Source organism: Strix uralensis, chromosome 25, assembly GCF_047716275.1.
Source record: "Strix uralensis isolate ZFMK-TIS-50842 chromosome 25, bStrUra1, whole genome shotgun sequence".
Classification (NCBI taxonomy): Eukaryota; Metazoa; Chordata; class Aves; order Strigiformes; family Strigidae; genus Strix; species Strix uralensis.
In genome coordinates, this window is record NC_133996.1 from 1,238,595 (window position 1) to 1,256,376 (window position 17,782).

The following is a 17,782-nucleotide window of genomic DNA, read 5'->3' on the forward strand; positions in this document are numbered from 1 at the left end:
GGTACAGATGGGTGGGAAGCATCAGACGGTCACAATTTGGTGGATTAAAGAGAAATACAAAGGTAGAGAAAAGTATCTGTTCTATGAAAATCCTCTGGGGAAACAAAAGATAAGCTGCTTATACTGAGGCCCTGGGACTCCATACGAGTATGATCAAAAATCACTATAACATTATTAGAAAGGCAAACACCATCCTCAGGACAAGTCCCTGTAGGAAACATTCATTGCCCAGACACAGATGGAAAACAAATGCTCTTAGTAATGTCTCCAGATATCTCTGAATGTAAAACTGCATGACCTTCTTCACCAAACAGTCCAGAACCACAGCAAAGGGCGATGCTTTTTAAAGGGTTTATCAGGTTTTGATTTGGGCTATTTATTAAATTGGTTGATTTAAAAAGTAATGCAAACACAGAAGGTCAGGTTGTAGAAGATAAGCCAGGGAATGGGAAGTTAGGTCAGTGTAAATTAATGGAAGGATAAACCAAAAGTAGGTCTGTAGTTAGGGTCTCTGATTTTAAAGGACAAATTTTAAGAAAATAAAGAAATGGAGTAATACACAGAGCTGCACTCAGCAGTCACGATGTGGATCATCAGGAAAAAAATGAAAATACCTTCAGTTCAAAAGATGCCATAAACATCATGAACGTGTATCATCAGTGAGGAAACAATCTGGGAAGAAAGGACCCCAAGTCTAAGTGGATGAATGTTCACTTCGAGAAGGATGCTGAGAACAAACAGACCATTTACTGGAGATGAAAAGGACCTGCTCAGCATGGAGTCGTATACCTCAAAGAATGGCGAGTACAGGGGCAAAATGAACTTTTAAACTCAATCTGCCTTTTGCCACAGCGCAAGGGGAAAGACAGGACCATGTCTTCAGCTACAGAAGTGACAAGTGCATGGGAATGGAGTGAGAGGATACTGTGCAGAAAGGTAAAGATTGAGAAAAAAAGAAAAAAAGATTGTCCTCGCCTGCAAATGATGGGACAGCTTGGAGGGATAGCTCACCTCACCTAACTGGGGAGGCTGGTGGGGAGGAAGAGAATCACGTCTGCCCGTGCCTGGATTTGTGCCGTTGGCCATCCCAAGGCAGTCAGGGCAGACGCCTTCCCAGTCAGTGAGAGTCTGCTCACCTCATCAAGTCCAAGTCAAGGGTGCTACTTTGGGGTGCTGTAACTGTCTCTGACTGCACGGGTGCTTCCTCCCCGACTGCAGAGCGTGCCTGCACAGCGAGCTCAGGTGTCGATGCCGCTGCGACATCCACCCGTGCTCAGTAAAACAAATCCCACCCTTCGCTTCCAGCCACGGCCACGCTGAACACCAGGGAAGGCTCAAAGTGTAAAAGAAACGGAACAGGAATGAAAATATACACCATTGACTAAGAAGTGGAAGTCAAATAATGGAATGTACTCAAACTGGGGGTGTGAGGGTGCAGAAGCAGCCAAACCATAACTCAAAAAAGAAGGCGCACGGGTCTGCTGCAGCAAATTCTAACAGAACTCAGTGACATGCTGCTCAGGGTGACTGGAAACACGATGCCAGCATTTAAAAAAAGAAGGTGAAAAAATGATTTTGGCAACAAAATGCTCACATCTGACCTCAGCAGTACTGCAAGGCTTGTAAGAGGTGCTGAAGGAAAGGGTAGGGGAAACACTGCAATTACACATGGCACATACTGCAGTAGGCATTTATCAGAGGAGACTAACCCAATAGCTTCCTTATCATGGGAAAATAACTGATCTGTCACACAAAGGAAGAGTGGTCCATCTCAGCTACCTGGAATTCAGCAAGGCATTTGATATGGAGAACCACCAGCTGAGACAGAGAACATGAGGATTACCCACAGCCCTGTTATATGCACAAACACCTGATTTGAGGGGAAAAGCCGTCAGCAGAACACTGAGCGAGAGCATGAGGCTGAAGAGCAACTGCTAATGAATTTTCTTGAGGATCATTCCTAAGCCCAGTCTAATTTAATGCTTTTATTAACAACTTTGGCAGAAATTTTAGAGATTCACCGATAAAATCTGCTGATGTCCTCCCACATCAGGCCAGGTCTCATTTGAAATTAGGCAGAAAAAACATATATAGAACAGAGTACCAGAAGGGAGGTAAATCCAGCAGCAAAACGCAGATGTGCACTCGAAACATTGTCCCATGAGCTGGGAACCTGGAGTTGTCAATAATGGATGAAAAGAACAGGTATGTGACCAGGACAGGTTGATCATCGCCTGCTACAAGGATACAGCGACAAAAAGCGGCTTCCAGAGAGATTTCCTGTGAACATGGTGATGTCAGTGCTGTGGCACCGGGTCCCCGTGAGCTCTTCCCCAGAGTGCTGGGTGGCACCTGGTCACCTCCTGAAGTTTAATTCAAACCAGCACTAGATGAGGAGAGCAGAGAACCCCTCTTACCAGAGCAACCAGCTCCTCTGAAGGATACCACTGTTCTCTAATTTCAGAAGGAGGAGAACTAAGTTAAGCTAAAAGGCAATGTTAAGATAAGGAGACACAGATACTAAGTTGCCCAAGAATAAATTTGGGCTAGAAACTACACTATAGTTTCTAAAAATTCAGCAAAAAACCTTGGAGCAGCCTCCAGTAGAAAGCAAAATTCCCAACTCCAGTTAATTAAAGCAACACCGTATGTTGTGGTGCCTGTAGTAACAGGACCCAAGGCTCGATGGTCCAGAAGGTCCCTCCAGTTCTACATTTTCAGATGGCTCCAGATCAGATCTACCTGTTCACAACATTTCACAGCCAGCCCATCCCTGTTCCTATTAACAGCAACCGACTTCTTGTTTTCTTGCAAATCTACTGTTTCCTGATGTACAACTTGACCTATTTCCCCTTATTTCCATGATTACGGCTTACTTAGCAAGAGAGAATGCCAGGATGCAGCTGACCTAAGGGCTGCTGCAGGCCTTCCTTCTTCTGCCCCAAGCACACGCAGGAATTCTCCACGGCATCCACAGTGGTGCTCCTATAAAATGAGTTTGCTCTGGGAATGGAGACCAGCTCCCAGTCCTAACCAGTGATTGTCCTCTGCAAGAACCAGCCCCATTCAGGCACACGAGCACCTGTACTGTAGACGAAACAAGGCAGGACACAGAGCTGAAGGCGAGGCCACAGCAGCCTTGACACTTGGTGTGATTTAAGCTGATGTACAACTGTATCCTCCTTCCATGACCAGCCCTAACCTCTAAAATCGTCGGTACTGTTTCTTTTCCCTCACCAGAAGCCACTGTAAAGTGTAGATAACAACGTTTATCATCTTCTTTCAGGTGCTTGAGAAAGGTGTTAGATGACCAGATGCCCAGCAATCCTCGAGACATCAGTATGAACTACAGGAGTAGGTGTTACCACTTCTCTGGACTGTGGTTAATCTTTCTTTAATCCCTGCAAACATTCTAAAGAAGACTTCAGGATGGGCAGGTCTCAGCATCGTGTCACATCTGCTGCTCTGCCTGAGTTTCCCTGAATTCTGACTTTGCTCTTCACACTTTTCCACCCTGCCAGGCAGCCCAGCTCTTAGCACAGACACCACTGACAATTCATGGTGGCTAGAAAGCACGTGTGTGAGCTGCAGGACCCTCTCCATCCGAGCCTGCTACCATGCCCAGACCCTGGGTCCTCTTCTTCCCATTCCAGTTTTGCTCTCTCATGACAACAGAGTACTTCCACACCGAAACATGGGGATTTCTTCTATTTGAGGGTTCCCTAGAGGGGTAACTTCTAGTCCTAGTAACTAGACATGCTGCTCCTGTACTTGACACAGCAGCCAACCCACTTCCTACAGCTTCTCACAGCACAGCACAGCTCCCTGCTCCCGGCACTGCTGGCTCCAGCATGGCTCTGCACAGCCCCAGCCTGCAGGCAGCTGATCAGCCATGGAGGAAGCAGAGGACGGTCACTCCGAGATCCTCACGCTCTTTAGACTCTCGCTAATCCCTTCCCAAGTACTGATGCTTTGCAAGATGCAATGAAACATTCTGGCATTAGGCTGTTGCCCCTGAGCTTCACGCTTAGCAACTTCTTCCTTAAATAGTTCTTCCTAAGTGCTTATCCTTTTACACTAGAAATTCCTGCTTTTCTCATCAGAGCCATAATTATCCAGAAGATTGACTGTGGAAAGACCTCAAACAGTACAACAGCTGACTCGGGGCAGAAAGGTAGTGGAGGAAGGAAGACAGAAGAGCAGATCAGCACAAGACACTTGTCAACTACCAAAAGAGGGTACAGATAGCTTTTATCCTCTCCACGACTGGCATTCCCACAGCAGTAGTTCCCCCAGAGCCCTGCAGCCAGCCCAGGGAGGCAGCTATCACCCCAGCGACTGCTGCCGCTACACAGCACTGCGTGGAAAAGTATCGGTCGTCTTCTTTACCAGTGCTTTTGCTTAAGAGCAATTCTGCAGCCTGATGATTTGCATTGCGGCATGAACTATCTTGCCACGGGTGTGTTGCTTCAACACAGTGGAGCGTTAGCCATGCCAAGAAAAACAAAGCCACCTATGCCTCAGATCACTGCAGTGTGCATCATCCCTGAAAGGGCGACGCTCTCACTGAGGGCTGGATGTGCTCTCTGCTGGCAGCAGATTCACAGCCAGTGTGGAAACCGCTCTGCTAGGTTTTAATTCCATTTCTAATTACAGTTCACACGCTGCACGTTATCACTCTTCTACTTCTCATGCAGTCTTTCACCTCAATTCCTAACTGGATGAAGTCACTATAATCAGATTACAGGAAGCGGGAAGGACTGGGGGACGAGGAGAGGAGGGAAGACAAGGAGACAGCACGGATGAGCGGAAACCTACAGGCAGAGATGGAAATCAGACCGACAGGCAGAAAATACGGCAACTTGAATTCTGCACAAAAAAGAGCCCTGTGGGGATGTGCATGACACTAGGTGTGATGCAATGAACCCTGCGGAGAGGGCTCTGAAACACACGCCTGCCTCCTGAGATAAAGATAAAATCTGGGTTAAGACACAGAGCACCTGGGGTCCCTACAATGCCGCCCCCGCCCCAGCTCCTACCTGGTAGATACCTGTCGTGGTCGTACTCGTGTGAGCGCTGCATGTGGCTGTTCTGAGTGAAAGGCTGGTTCCCAAAGAGGTTGTCACTGCGAAGATTGTGGCAGAGCTTCTCCAGGAAGCGGAGGACGTAGGTGATACTGTTTACTGCTGGCAGGTTCAGAGTGTGCTGTTCCCGATCAAACACAGCTGGAGACAGAAACAAACAGAGCCCAACACGTAAACCCCCAGCAAAGGCAGGAGACTACGCCCAGGGCTGCACAGCCAGCTTCTGTATCTCAGCATCGCTGGTCTAGACTAGAGCAAACAAAAGCCACTGCCTTCCGCTGGCTGAGCGCTGGCGAGCTCGCTTCCCTGGGACAGGCTAAAACCAGTCTGCTGCACCCAGCATCAGGCACGGGGCTGCAGCGCCTGAGAAGCTGCGTTCGAGGGAATGGAAAGGCATTCAAGGAGGGGCCTGCACGCCCAGCATCCGGGTAAACTTGGGCTTAAAAGCAAAATTAAAAACCGGGGTATTTCTTGTCTTTCCGTCAGGAGCTCAGGAAATCCCACCCGTTCTGCCTCCTCCTGGGGGCTCGGGCAGCGCTGGGGGACGATGGGTGAAGCGTGACGCTGCCCAGGCGGACACCAGGGCCGCACGCTGCCTCCTCCAGCAGCTGTGCCTGGAGGCCACGCTAACCGCTCTGCTCGGAGTCAGCCGCTACCTGCTGCTCCGCTGACACAGATGTTTGGCAAGAAAGAGAAGACAGAAATCTTCTGTCTGCCCCTGGCCCATGACTGCACCAAGCTTCAGGAGAGACATCTTCCAACAAGCGAATTCTTGCAACGACATCTCTGAAGGCAAAGTGCTGCGGGCCAGTTCTCACCTGAGATGACCTCTCCCCCGTGGCCTTGTTTTAAGAAGGAGAAGACTGTTTTCTGATGATAAGCGCAATCAATGCAGGCCTGTACTGCTTGCTGCAGGACAACAGAAGCTCGAGCTGGTCCAAAATGGTCCGGCAGCTGCTGAACTTTCTTCTTGTCTAGGTGGGGCCCAGTGCTGCCGTTCTTGTTCAAGTAAATGCAAACTGCCAAGATGAGAAATGTGTTTGCCATTAACCCACTCAAGAAAGCAAGAAACAGATGCCTAAAATCCAGCTTGAGAGATGCTGAGGTTTTAAGACTGTCAAATCACTCACAAAGGGGAATCCACCACGACTGCCTGTCTGCATCCTAACAGTAGAGCCACTTACAGAGGGGAATCACCTCCAAAATCTTCCTGCCTCACACTCAGCTTCCAAGCTGCTGCTGTTTCTCCTACGCTTTCCCCAGCACTGGGGCTCCCAAAAGCAAGGCTGCAAAGTGGTTCTCATGCCAGCCAGGTGAGGTGGCTGCGATCTTCAAAGGAGATGAAGGAACGCAGTCCCCGGTTTTTAGGGAAACTGGGTTCTTTAGGTTCTTCTGAAAATGGGCCAATTACATTCTGGGGAAACAGAGGGCTCAGCCCATATCCAGTGCTTGACCGTTAGACTTTCCTGCCCAGATTAATCTTCAGCTACATCTCACAGCTGTAGCAGAGCATATACTCTGCACTGCCACTCCTACTCCTCCCCTGCTCCCTCTTGTCCCTGTTTGCCTTGATATCCTGGCTGAAGCTGAACAGATCACTGCCACTGCTGTTCAGCGGTTGTTCTGCATCTCGCTGTAGCCTCAGCAGCTGTGTCTGGCACGGTTTGGGAGAGCTCACGCCCTGGACTCACGAGAGGTGCTGCACACCCTACTGCCTCTGGGCACGATGGGCCACGAGAAGTGCCCTTCGAGAGCTGTGGAGTCACTAGCATGCATGTGGTAACTCAGGGAAAGGGGTCCCTGCGCTGAACAGATGGACTTGCAATCTTGCTATGACTTCATTATTTCCAAAATGGACAGAGAGATAAACGAACAGCTGATCTGAACTCCTGTGCCTCGCTTTTCCTCCTGACACACTCTCTATTAGGCCAGCCTTTCTGGAATTGTAACGTTTGCTGGTTCACAGGTTTAAGAAGAAATGCAAGTACTTGGTGTGTCGCTTTCTGACTGATGCAGCTCCTAACTGTGCAATCTTGTCAAGAATGTGGTTTGAGACCCTTACCTGTGGGAGCCTGCATGGCAGAGCTGGGGATTGTAGCAGCGTCCTGGGGAACAGTGCTTGTGTCTGGTTCTGGGGTACTGGTTGTTGGAGAGGTGGGTGCTGGGTTCAGCAATGTCCTAGGTTTCCTCTGCAGAAAAAGAGGAGATATTTCTCCTTTTATCCCTGCTCTCCTTTACCACCCATGATCACTACACTCTTTCCTCTGCATCCAACAGACAAGGCACTGTGGAACATGACACACTTCTGATGATGATGACGGGGAGTCTCAAGAACCTAGTAATCAATATGTGTGTGTTTTATAAACCACAATCCTGAAAAAATAACAAGTCTGAGATCTGCCACCTCTGCTTGACTTAGACTAGCTACACACGATGGACGGAATTGCTTATTCCACCGTTTGGCCATCCTGTCATGATCACAGCATCTGCCATGCTACTTCACAGCTAATGAAGCTTTGCAGCTCCAAAGACACAGTTTCTTGATGGAAATGATCTTTAGGACACAGACATTCTCTACAGCTCTGGGGCTGGACTCTGAGGGATATTCCCAGCCCACATACCCCTTTGGTCTCCTACTTGCTGCAGTCATACAGCCAGAGGCTGAGACAAACGTGCACAAACACACGCATGCACCATCCCATGGCAGAACTTGCAGCACCTGCTTTTCACCCGCCTGCATCAGCATCAGCTTTTACCTTACTGCCAGGCTTGGGGCCTCTCTTTCTGGGGAATTTCAAAGGCTCCACTGACTTGGAGGGTGTAGGCATGGGGTGATGGATTAGCGCTTTGGTCGTTCGACCACGCTTCTTCCCTGTTTTGCGACGCCTTTGCCCTTGTTGATGCCCCAAAACAGTCTTTGTGCTACTGTGCATGCTAGGTTTCTCCGAGTTTACTTCGGAGGCAGGTAAAGGGCTCTTTGGAATCACAACTGAAATAAAAAGAGAAAAAGCAAATATAATTAAATCAGGCGAGAATCAAAACAAGAGCAGCCTCCATCTTTATACAGTGTCACATGGAAAAACCTGGAGTATTCACAGCCCCCTGAATGGAGGCTGCTCTCCATGCCAGAATAAAAACCAAATGCACTGATCCTTGGTTCAGCACTTGAGCTGTGGGACACTGTGGCTTAGCCTGGATGGGCTGAACTCCAGAAGGATCATGCTTTCAGCCATACCTTCCTGCCTGAAAATAACTGGCACCTACACCTCTTCCTTCTGCGAGTGGTGACCTGCCAGCAATCATGTAAAATGCACTGGAAGCATTCCTAGGGGAAGGATCAGCCAAGACCTGCCTGATAGTCACAGAGCCAGTGCTGTGCTGGAAATCCCCTTTCTCAAGGCAGAAGTCAAATTTCCTCTGTCCCTAAATCACCAGTGAACTGCAGTGGAAGGTACCAGCTCCATCCTCAATGGCAAGGACTATTGCTCCTGGCCCTGAGTAACAGCTCATCTCAGTTGGATCAGCTGAACTGCCCCTCTCACTGTATTGCCAGAGGTAAAGGGAAGTGCCAGCACACAGTCCGTTCCTTCTTATCTTCTCATGCTTTCCATGACAAAACCAGGTTTCCAGTGTATTTAGCCACAAATCCCCTGAATTTGGTCATTCATCTTTCCCAAGTCCTGCTAAGGGCTAGAGATGAGCTGGTCCAGCTCAGCAGATCAATATTTCCTTTAGATTTAAGCTTCTGCTAAAAAGAAAATAAAACCCTCCTAGAGTTGGAAAAATGCACTGAGCTTTAGGATGTCTTGTTTCTCTGACCTGGAAACCACACTGTGTATTCAACACAGAGGCTCTGAATTTGAAAAAAAACCCACCTTTGAAGTGAGGGGCTTTATAGTTAAGGAGAAAATCTTGGCCAAGGAAACAGACTGCAATAAAAGATTGATACCAGGATGGCAAGCAGCCGCAACAGTGGCACAACTGTGGGTATCTAAAGAGATTTTTAAGGTTTTTCTAACAAGGCTTTTATGAGCAGTTACTGTGAGCAAGGACTCATTCCCTTGGCACAAAGACACTGTTTCCTGCTGACAGCTCAGAAGCAGCAAACTGAGCTGGGTCCAACTTTCTAGGGGTCTGGAGAAGATCAGTGGGCTGCAAGGTGACAGCAGAAAACTCTGAGTCAGGAGATACTCCAGAGACAGGCCAGTGAGCTGACGGCTCTGTAACTACTTCACTGCTAACCAAAGCACAGACCGAGTGAACAGCATAGAATCAGAGAATCGTTTAGGTTGGAAAAGACCTTGAAGATCATCAAGTCCAACCGTAAACCCAAAACTGCCAAGTCCATCACTAAACCATGTCCCTAAGCACCATGTCTACACATCTTTTAAGTACCCCCAGGGATGGTGCCTCAACCACTTCCCTGGGCAGCCTGTTCCAGTGCTTGACAACACTTTCAGTGAAGAAATTTTTCCTAATATCCAACCTAAACCTCCCCTGGTGCAACTTGAGGCCATTTCCTCTTGTTGGATAGATTGTTACTTGGCAGAAGAGACCAACACCCACCTCGCTACAACCTCCTTTCAGTTAGTTGTAGAGGGCGATGAGGTCTCCCCTCAGCCTCCTCTTCTCCAGAATAAACCCCCCCAGTTCCCTCAGCCGCCCCGCACAAGACTTGTGCTCCAGACCCTTCACCAACTTCACCAGCTGCTCTTCTCTGGACGTGCTCCAGCACCTCAATGTCTGTCTTGCAGTGAGGGCCCCAAAACTGAGCAGAGAATTCAAGGTGCGGCCCCACCAGTGCCGAGTACAGGGGACGATCCCTGCCCTAGTCCTGCTGGCCACACTATTCCTGACACAAGCCAGGGTGCTGTTGGCCTTCTTGGCCACCTGGGCACACTGCTGGCTCATATTCAGCCGGCTGTCGACCAACACCCCCAGGTCCTTTTCCTCTGGGCAGTTTTCCAGCCACTCTGCCCCAAGCCTGTAGCACCGCTGGGGGTTGTTGTGACCCAAGTGCAGGACCCGGCCCTGAGCCTTGGTGAACCTCATACAATTGGCCTTGGCCCATCGCTCCAGCCTGTCCAGATCCCTCTGTAGAGCCTGTCTGCGCTCGAGCAGATCAACGCTCCCACCCAGTTTGGTGTCATCTGCAAACTTACCGAGGGTGCACTCGATGCCCTCGTCCAGATCACTGATAAAGATATTGAACAGAACTGGCCCCAGTACTGAGCCCTGGGAACACCACGTGTGACCGGCCACCAACTGGATTTAACTCCGTTCACCACAACTCTTTGGGCCCGGCCATCAGCCAGTTTTTCACCCAGCAAAGGGTGCGCCCCTCTAAGCCATGAGCAGCCAGTTTCTCCAGGAGAATGCTGAGGGAAATGGTGTCAAAGGCTTTACTAAAGTCCAGGTAGACACCATCCACAGCCCTTCCCTCATCCACTAAGTGGGTCACCTTGTCACAGAAGATCAGGTCAGTCAAGCAGGACCTGCCTTTCATAAACCCGTGCTGACTGGGCCCAATCACCTGGCACGGCTGGTATGTGTATAAGGTCCCATCAGTGGAAGCTTATTTTGCCCTTACATGAACAAGCCACTGGAGGTGGACGATGCTGCTTTGCTCTTCTGGTTTGACTCCGCTCACTGGCTTTGACTCTGCGGTACCCTGTGCTCTCCACAGGGAGACTGGGCATGAACCTGGCTGCCAGGTCCAAGAAAACCTGAGTGAATGGTTCATTCAGGCAGCTCGAAACCAGGACTGGTGTTACGTCACAGCAGGACTCGACGACTTCACGCGGGCAGGCGCACTGGCCAGGCACTCCTCCAGGTCCGAGCAGCCACGGGGGCTCCCAGCCGCCAGCCTGGCACGCATTTCTGTCCTGTTGGCTGTGCCAGAGCTGGCTGTGCAGGGCAGGAGGGCAGAGCGAGCTGATCTCCAGCTGCCAGCTCAGTGTCACAGTGAGGCCGCCTGGCCGGGGCATGTTTAGAACTCAGAGGTCAGCAGGTACCACGGAGAAGGGCCAGGAACACCAGGCAGCACTCCTGTGGCAGGCAACCACTGGTAAATCTTGCATACACTTCCACTTGCTGCTGTGAGCTGATGGACTCTGCTGTCCCTGCACTACCACACTGCGCTCCTGGGTGTTGCTACAAGTAACCTGCACAGAAAGTGAGGTGCAGAATGTCCTGCAGTTGTCTTCGGGTGGTTTACACCTACCCTAATGTCACTTTGCACCAGTGCAAATAACACGGTGCATGGCGCATCCAGGAACCAGCCCCATTCTGCTTTGTCACCTGGGCAGGGTGAGATTCTGGTGCCCTCAATTTTTTTGTTTAGTTTAATTTTATTTCCTTGCTTCTGTGCATTAGCGTTCTGTGTCAGATGCTGGGGAGAAGTACACAGTCACTCAGGGATCTCACTTCCCAAGTAATGTCTTTTTTTTGGTGTCAGCCAGATACAGAGAATTGCAGTAGAAACAGGGTTTCACTACTCCTTGTTGGAGATGTTACTATTAACGGCAAGATACTTCGCTGGCAAGAAAAGGAATACAACAGCTTAAGTGCTTCTTACAGTTGATGGTTTTCCAGGACAGCAAGTGTCACCTGCTACAGGTGACATGTGGCACTGAGCTGCGCTAGCAGAGAGGAATGGCACAGATAGGACAGGCACTGATCACCGAGTTGCTGTGCCTCCAGCCTTATGTGTGCACAGCTGATCACAGCGGGGAAATATTTGTATTAAAGGATTTACTAGAATCCCACAAGTTGATAGAACAAGGATAAACATGGCTAAAACGCTCCATACTTCAAAGAAACTCTTAAACAAAGGGATGTGTAAAGCAATGCGGGGGGGGTTTTGTTTGCAACCTGCACCAACGGTAACTGTCTGAGCCAAGCTGTGCCACAACAAGGTTTCTCTAACCTGGAAGAGAAATTGAGGATTCTACAGACAAGCTGTGAAGCAAACACACAATCTCAGTTTTACTAGTGAAAAACCCACAGAAATGGTGCATTTGGGAAGTTGGGATGCAGTAGGCAAAGCAGCTGAACTGCACCCTTGGCCCCCAGGCTGGAACCATGTCACAGAGAAATCCCAGTGCAGGGAAAAGGAGACCTATGTCAGGTGAACTCCTGGTGTGCAAGCTTTCACTGTATAATTTTATAATAAAAAAATTATTTCATCTCTTGGTGCAATAAATGCTAGAAACATTTATTGTCCGCTTCGGCTGTAAAGATATTACAGGTAACATCAATTTGCCAGGCTTAAAGAGTCAATTTTGGTTTTAGGGCAATAAAAGCCCATAACTTGGTGTGGGCAGACCACATGATAGGAAACCTCAATTCATTCAGCCACGCCAGAGGAGTTTCCACCGCGCCTGCCGCCCCTGGCAGCACGTCCCTGCCACAGCCACGGCTCCCGCAGGGACGGAGGAGCTGCTACTGCTCAATGGAACAGGCTAAGTTACACCTAAATGTGCAGACAGCTCAGGGCATAAATACACAGAAAATGACTTAGATTGTTGTTTTGTGCCTAACAGTATCACTGGATACAGTGCTGAATACATTGCTGAATACGCACTAATATTTTTTCCTGTGGCTGCTTCAGTGAGACTGATACAATGCACGGATATTTTTCTGACCCAGAGCGATTTAATGGAACAAGGTATTATAATCCCATGGTCCAACGCCATTCAGCAGACTTGCCTGGCTTTTTGTTTGATTTTAACCAGAATCTGAGAAAACACCAGCCCACGCTAATTCATTTCTGTTGCCCCTACCAGATGTACTGAGCTGCATGAGGTCAGCACGATGAGGAGACACCAACCTCTTCAGAGCAGAGTCGTCCCACCAGCGGCACCCGTGCAGCAACGGCACAGTCCCAAAAACACAGTTACAGCTGGCCACGCTGCTGTCTTCTCACTGAGGCATTTATAACCACTTCCAGTGACTGGATGCTTCCAAAGGAGCCTAAAGTCTTTGCCAGGTGCCTGTTAATTTTCCTTCAGGATTTCAGCCCCTGACTTTACAAGGATGTGGTCAAGAAGCACAGGACTGCTGTGGCAAGGAGCAGCACAGAGCACTCAGCCCTGTTCGCACCCAACCCGACACCCACCGAGCTCCGGCAGTGGTAACAGCTGTGCCCAGCAAGCAGGCTCATCTCACAGCTGCAAACCATTGCCCACATACCCTTTAACTGCCAAAAACTTCAATTTACTGCATCTTATTAAGCTGTTGACAGTGCCAGCCCAACAGTGAGCATCTGCCACGGACATCCCCACCTTCTTCTTCCTTGTCTTCACCCCATGATGAGCCACTGAGAGGAGGCAACTTTTCAGAAAATCAAGTGGGGCCCTCTTACTTAAAAAATCAACAGTTTGCTGTTGCTGAGAAAAGCAGCATGTCTCTGCCCCATAGCTTTGGTGCTCACATGAGCTCTGAGATGCAACTCCAAAGCTGGCCTTGCTTTAGGCAAGGAGTTGGGCCATGCAACCTCCAGAGATCCCTTTCGACCTGAATGATTCTGTGATCTGAACTCATGGTTAATCGTTTCAGCTCACTAATGGAACAGAAAACTAATCAACCAAAGTTTTTTGCTGGTTGAACTGTCTTGTTTTGGTCATACAGACATCCAGTACAAGCACAGACAGGGAGGAATGGGCTGGCTCCTTGCTGGATCATTTTGGCTGCAGTGAGAAACATCACCCTAAAGATGCAGGATCAAACGGTGCTGAGCTTAGAGCCAAAGAAAAGATGGGCACTACTGACTGGGCTATTGATCACTGAAGGATTAGTTTAAACAAGAGTTCTGGGCTTTTTGCAGAAACAGACTTGACAGAGAATTCCAGACTTGAGGCTCTATTTCCTAATGCCAAAACATCCCTTGCCAGTTGACACACGGCACCGGGAGCACCTGCAGCTGCCCACTGCACTGTGACTCAAATGATTATTTACAGAAGACCCTGTAAAGTTGTTGTCCACACTTGGAGGGTTAGCCAATACTAGAAGGCAGTGTTTGTCAGTCATCAGCTTATCTCAGGTTTGTCACAGCTTGAAGACAAAATGATGTGCTTAATAAAGCCAACGTAGGCAAATACGGAACAGAAGAGTTGAAAATGGAGAACGTTTACTACTTTTCCCTTCGATACACCAGCTATTTAACAGTCTGCATTTACTAACAGCTGCTGGACCACAAAACCCACAATCTCCATTTGACATGCTAAGGGCTACTGTACTCTCAGATGCAGCTGTAGCTCATATCCCTTCTCTCTAGAAATACCAGTAATGACCGTTACAGTGTCCCCAAACACAGGGGGTGCTTTCTGAGAAGACTGAACACACCATTCATACCCATTTTAAAGCACCTATGAGGAATGCCCTGTAGACCCCCAGTCCAGTGCTTCTTTGGTGCTCCAGCTGCCCCTTGTCCCATCTTCAGCACTGCACGGCCAGAAACATGACTCAAAGAGGTGGGTTAGAGAGACACATTTAAGATAAGCAAATCTGCCAGAGAACAGAAATCTGGTTGAGATCTGGCTGAATCCTTCCCTGGATGCAGCAGTTCAAACCCAGGCATCATGAAGGCTGGAACTGGACAGAGCTCAGTGCCTGTCCAAGAGTAAGATATGAAAGCTTCAAACCTCTGTGATTCTTTCCAAAGCAAGACCGTCATCACTGGCCACCACGAGCATGACTGGGATATAAATACAGGCTCTGGGAAGGCTCAAGACTTGGTATGTCCTGAGCTGTGAGCAGGCTGGGCAGACAAAACACAGGAGAAAAGGACAGAGTATGGGTGGCAGACATGGGCTCCTTGCAAGGACAGGGCATAAGAACAATCCTCCAAATCCTGGAATTTAAAAGTCAGAATGCAATTAATCTGATAATTCAGTATTTCCTGCAGGGATTCCTGCTCTCCAGCCTAAAACATCTGCTTGAGCTAAGGCTGAGAGATCAGAGAATGTATCTAATACGATAGATAATACAGCAACAGGAGCCAACTGCTGCATGGTTTGACATGTTCTAGATGTTCTCATGATCAGTTAATCTTAACTCCCAAAGATGCATTCTCTTTTTACACCAGATTTGCCTAGTTTCAGCTTTCAACTACTGAAACTTGCTGTTGCCTTCGCTGGAAGCCATGAGGTGCTTTATTCACTGATCTCCTTCCAGACCTCACTGGCCAGCGGCTACATGGCAGCATGTACAAAAATGCAAACCCACAGCCCCTAAAACTGCCTCTGTCCTGCTCATCCCGACGATCAGGTTGCATTTTAATGTCTGTTTCTGGGCAGGACATTCACAGGCACATGAAGAAGAACGGTTACTTAAAACTAAACATAAAGCTTGGATGAGCTCTGTGCGCTGCAGATGTCACTGTACATCCTACTAGCACAAGCTGTGGCATTTTTATGGTTGTTCTATTTACAAAAATAAAACAACTAAATAACAGAAGTCTCAAGAGTCACAGTGATACCAGCAACCGCTATTTGCTTTTTGCACAAGTCTTACGTTTACAGCTCTCAAGGCAGCATTCCTGTGTGCCCTAAACCATACTGGTAATTACACTCAGCACTTCCCAAAGGCAGTGCAGCCAGGGATCTTAAAAACCTTCCCAGGCGTTCACTGCGCTGCACAACACATCTTGGAGATGCTGGGCTTCACACCGACAGCCAGAGCTTTAGTGACTCGCCTGAAGCGCCAGACCAATAACAGCACTGCAAAACGTCCCGAGTGTCCTACCTCTAATTTTAACCACATATGGATACATGAAGCAGAACAAGTGAAGACTGCAGTTGGCACAACTGGAGCTGAAGGCCAGAAAAACCCTATTCTGGTCCTGCAGGGTCTGTTTACAGGAATCAAACATCAGAGCTCACAACCCAAAGAGACTTCTCCACCGCCAAGGCCGCCCTTCTGTGCATCACTGTCCACCCCATTCACCCAGTCATTTGCTAAACCCAAGTAGCTAATTTTACCCAAGCACAAAGAGCATCTGGCTAAAACATTTTCCAAACCAAAACTGAGTCTTTATCCAATAACACGGCCCTCAAGAGGAATCTGACCTACTTGGGCAGTATCAATGCATCTTCTGTAACAGAAACCTGGCCTTGTGAACCTGGAAGGGCCTGGACTGGTCAGTGACCACGTGGACGGATGTGATACAGTCTACCCGCCCCTCCATGAAGTCTTTGAGATCCTCACCGAACACTTTTATAAAAACTGTAGAGCCATGGGATGAGAGGAAAGGTTTCTATAGGGATAAATCAAGGGTTAGAGGAGGTAAGAGCAAACAGTCATTCTTGTGGAGGACACAGGGATCTGCACTGCACAACATACTCATACCTGGTGAGGGGATAAGCATGGTGAGAAAGTTTTCTAATGATTCACACTTCTCAGGGCAAACAGGATGGTGGCAGCCTGTGAGCAGCTCCATTGAGAAGCCAGGAGATGAGTTTCAGAGCAAGAAACAGCAGGTGATCCTCACGCCGATAAATATAAAGCAATGAGTGTGGAGAAAACCACTCCTACCTTCAGATGCAAAATGATGGGCTCTGAGCTGCCTGGTGCTCCTTCAGGAGAGAGAACTTGGGCTGTAACATTCACTGCACAAGAACATCAGCTCAAAGCACAGCAGTGGCCAGAAAGAGCCAGGGAAAGAGATTGCACTTTGGAAAAATGAGAGATCGGGGCGTTGGATGTCACGTTAAAAACCAACCAAATAGAAATTCTCATTACACTGGTTAAACATCAAGCAAAAAGCCCCCAAACCTGCAGCCAGTCTCTGAAGTCTCGTTTCCACAGAGTTCCAGCCTTTCCAGGGATATCTTCAGCCAGGGCTAAGCTCTGCCTTGCCCCGCTGCATGCCGAGAGTCACCCCGAAGACCCTTCACTGATCCTATTAAGAAAACTCTTTGATCAGATTGAGTATTTTTAAAGAGTTCCTTCACACTGCTTTGGCTCTTCTGCTTAGCATACAATGTCAAATTACCTTTTAATGTTTTTAACTCTTTTCCAGCATAATTTCAGAGTCAGTAACTCTTATTATTACTTAGCAGTTATTGACGCTTTTTAGAGTATAAACAGATATATTTAGAGTATAAACAGATATAACAGTATGCAGATATTCCTCAGTGCAGGGGGAAAGTGGTCTGAGCTCCTGCACAACAAGTGTTACGGGTGTGCAACACAATAGACTTATTCATCAAAATGCCCTGGGGGTCAGCACAGTCCCCATTCTGCTGATGGCAAAATAAACAGAGATAAGTGACTGGCTCATGATCAGAGACAAAGACAGTGACAGTGCTGTGGAGAGCAAGGATGCCCAAATCATTGTCCTCAGCAAAAGCCATTTTCAGTTTAGTGCTGAGCACACAGATTTACTTAGTCCCAACACCCAGGTCTTACTGTCTCCCCCACACAGGAAAAAAATTAACTGCTTTGTATCCACTGGGTACCATTATAAAATGAACGGGTAAACTGAGTTATGCATCTTTTTTATAAAATACCACAAAGGCTAGCATTTGGGTAAAGGAAAACAGATCATGTCTCTCACCACTGGAGCAGCCAAGCAAGCTTCTCCCCAAATAGCAGCTCATAAACCCCTCATCTCTCAGCACGTTTGCTGTGGTACATCTGTACAACCAGCCATAAGTGTCTCATGCTGCCAATTATATGGCTGGAGCTTGGAGGAG

General features: G+C 48.4%; 1 protein-coding gene across 9 annotated transcripts in view; it reads right to left on the reverse strand.

The window, feature by feature from the left end:
* The window catches only part of SCMH1 (Scm polycomb group protein homolog 1), a 75,835-nt gene that overhangs the window by 12,904 nt on the left and 45,149 nt on the right, over positions 1-17,782 (reverse strand). For 8 of the 9 annotated variants that reach the window (XM_074894724.1, XM_074894729.1, XM_074894722.1 and 5 more), the window contains 4 exons: positions 7,841-8,073; positions 7,147-7,273; positions 5,903-6,103; positions 5,040-5,225 (listed from right to left, as the gene is read on the reverse strand). In XM_074894724.1, the coding sequence (XP_074750825.1) occupies positions 5,040-5,225; positions 5,903-6,103; positions 7,147-7,273; positions 7,841-8,073 (747 nt within the window). The remainder of the gene's footprint in view (positions 1-5,039; positions 5,226-5,902; positions 6,104-7,146; positions 7,274-7,840; positions 8,074-17,782) is intronic. The other variant, XM_074894728.1, reaches the window with a different exon arrangement.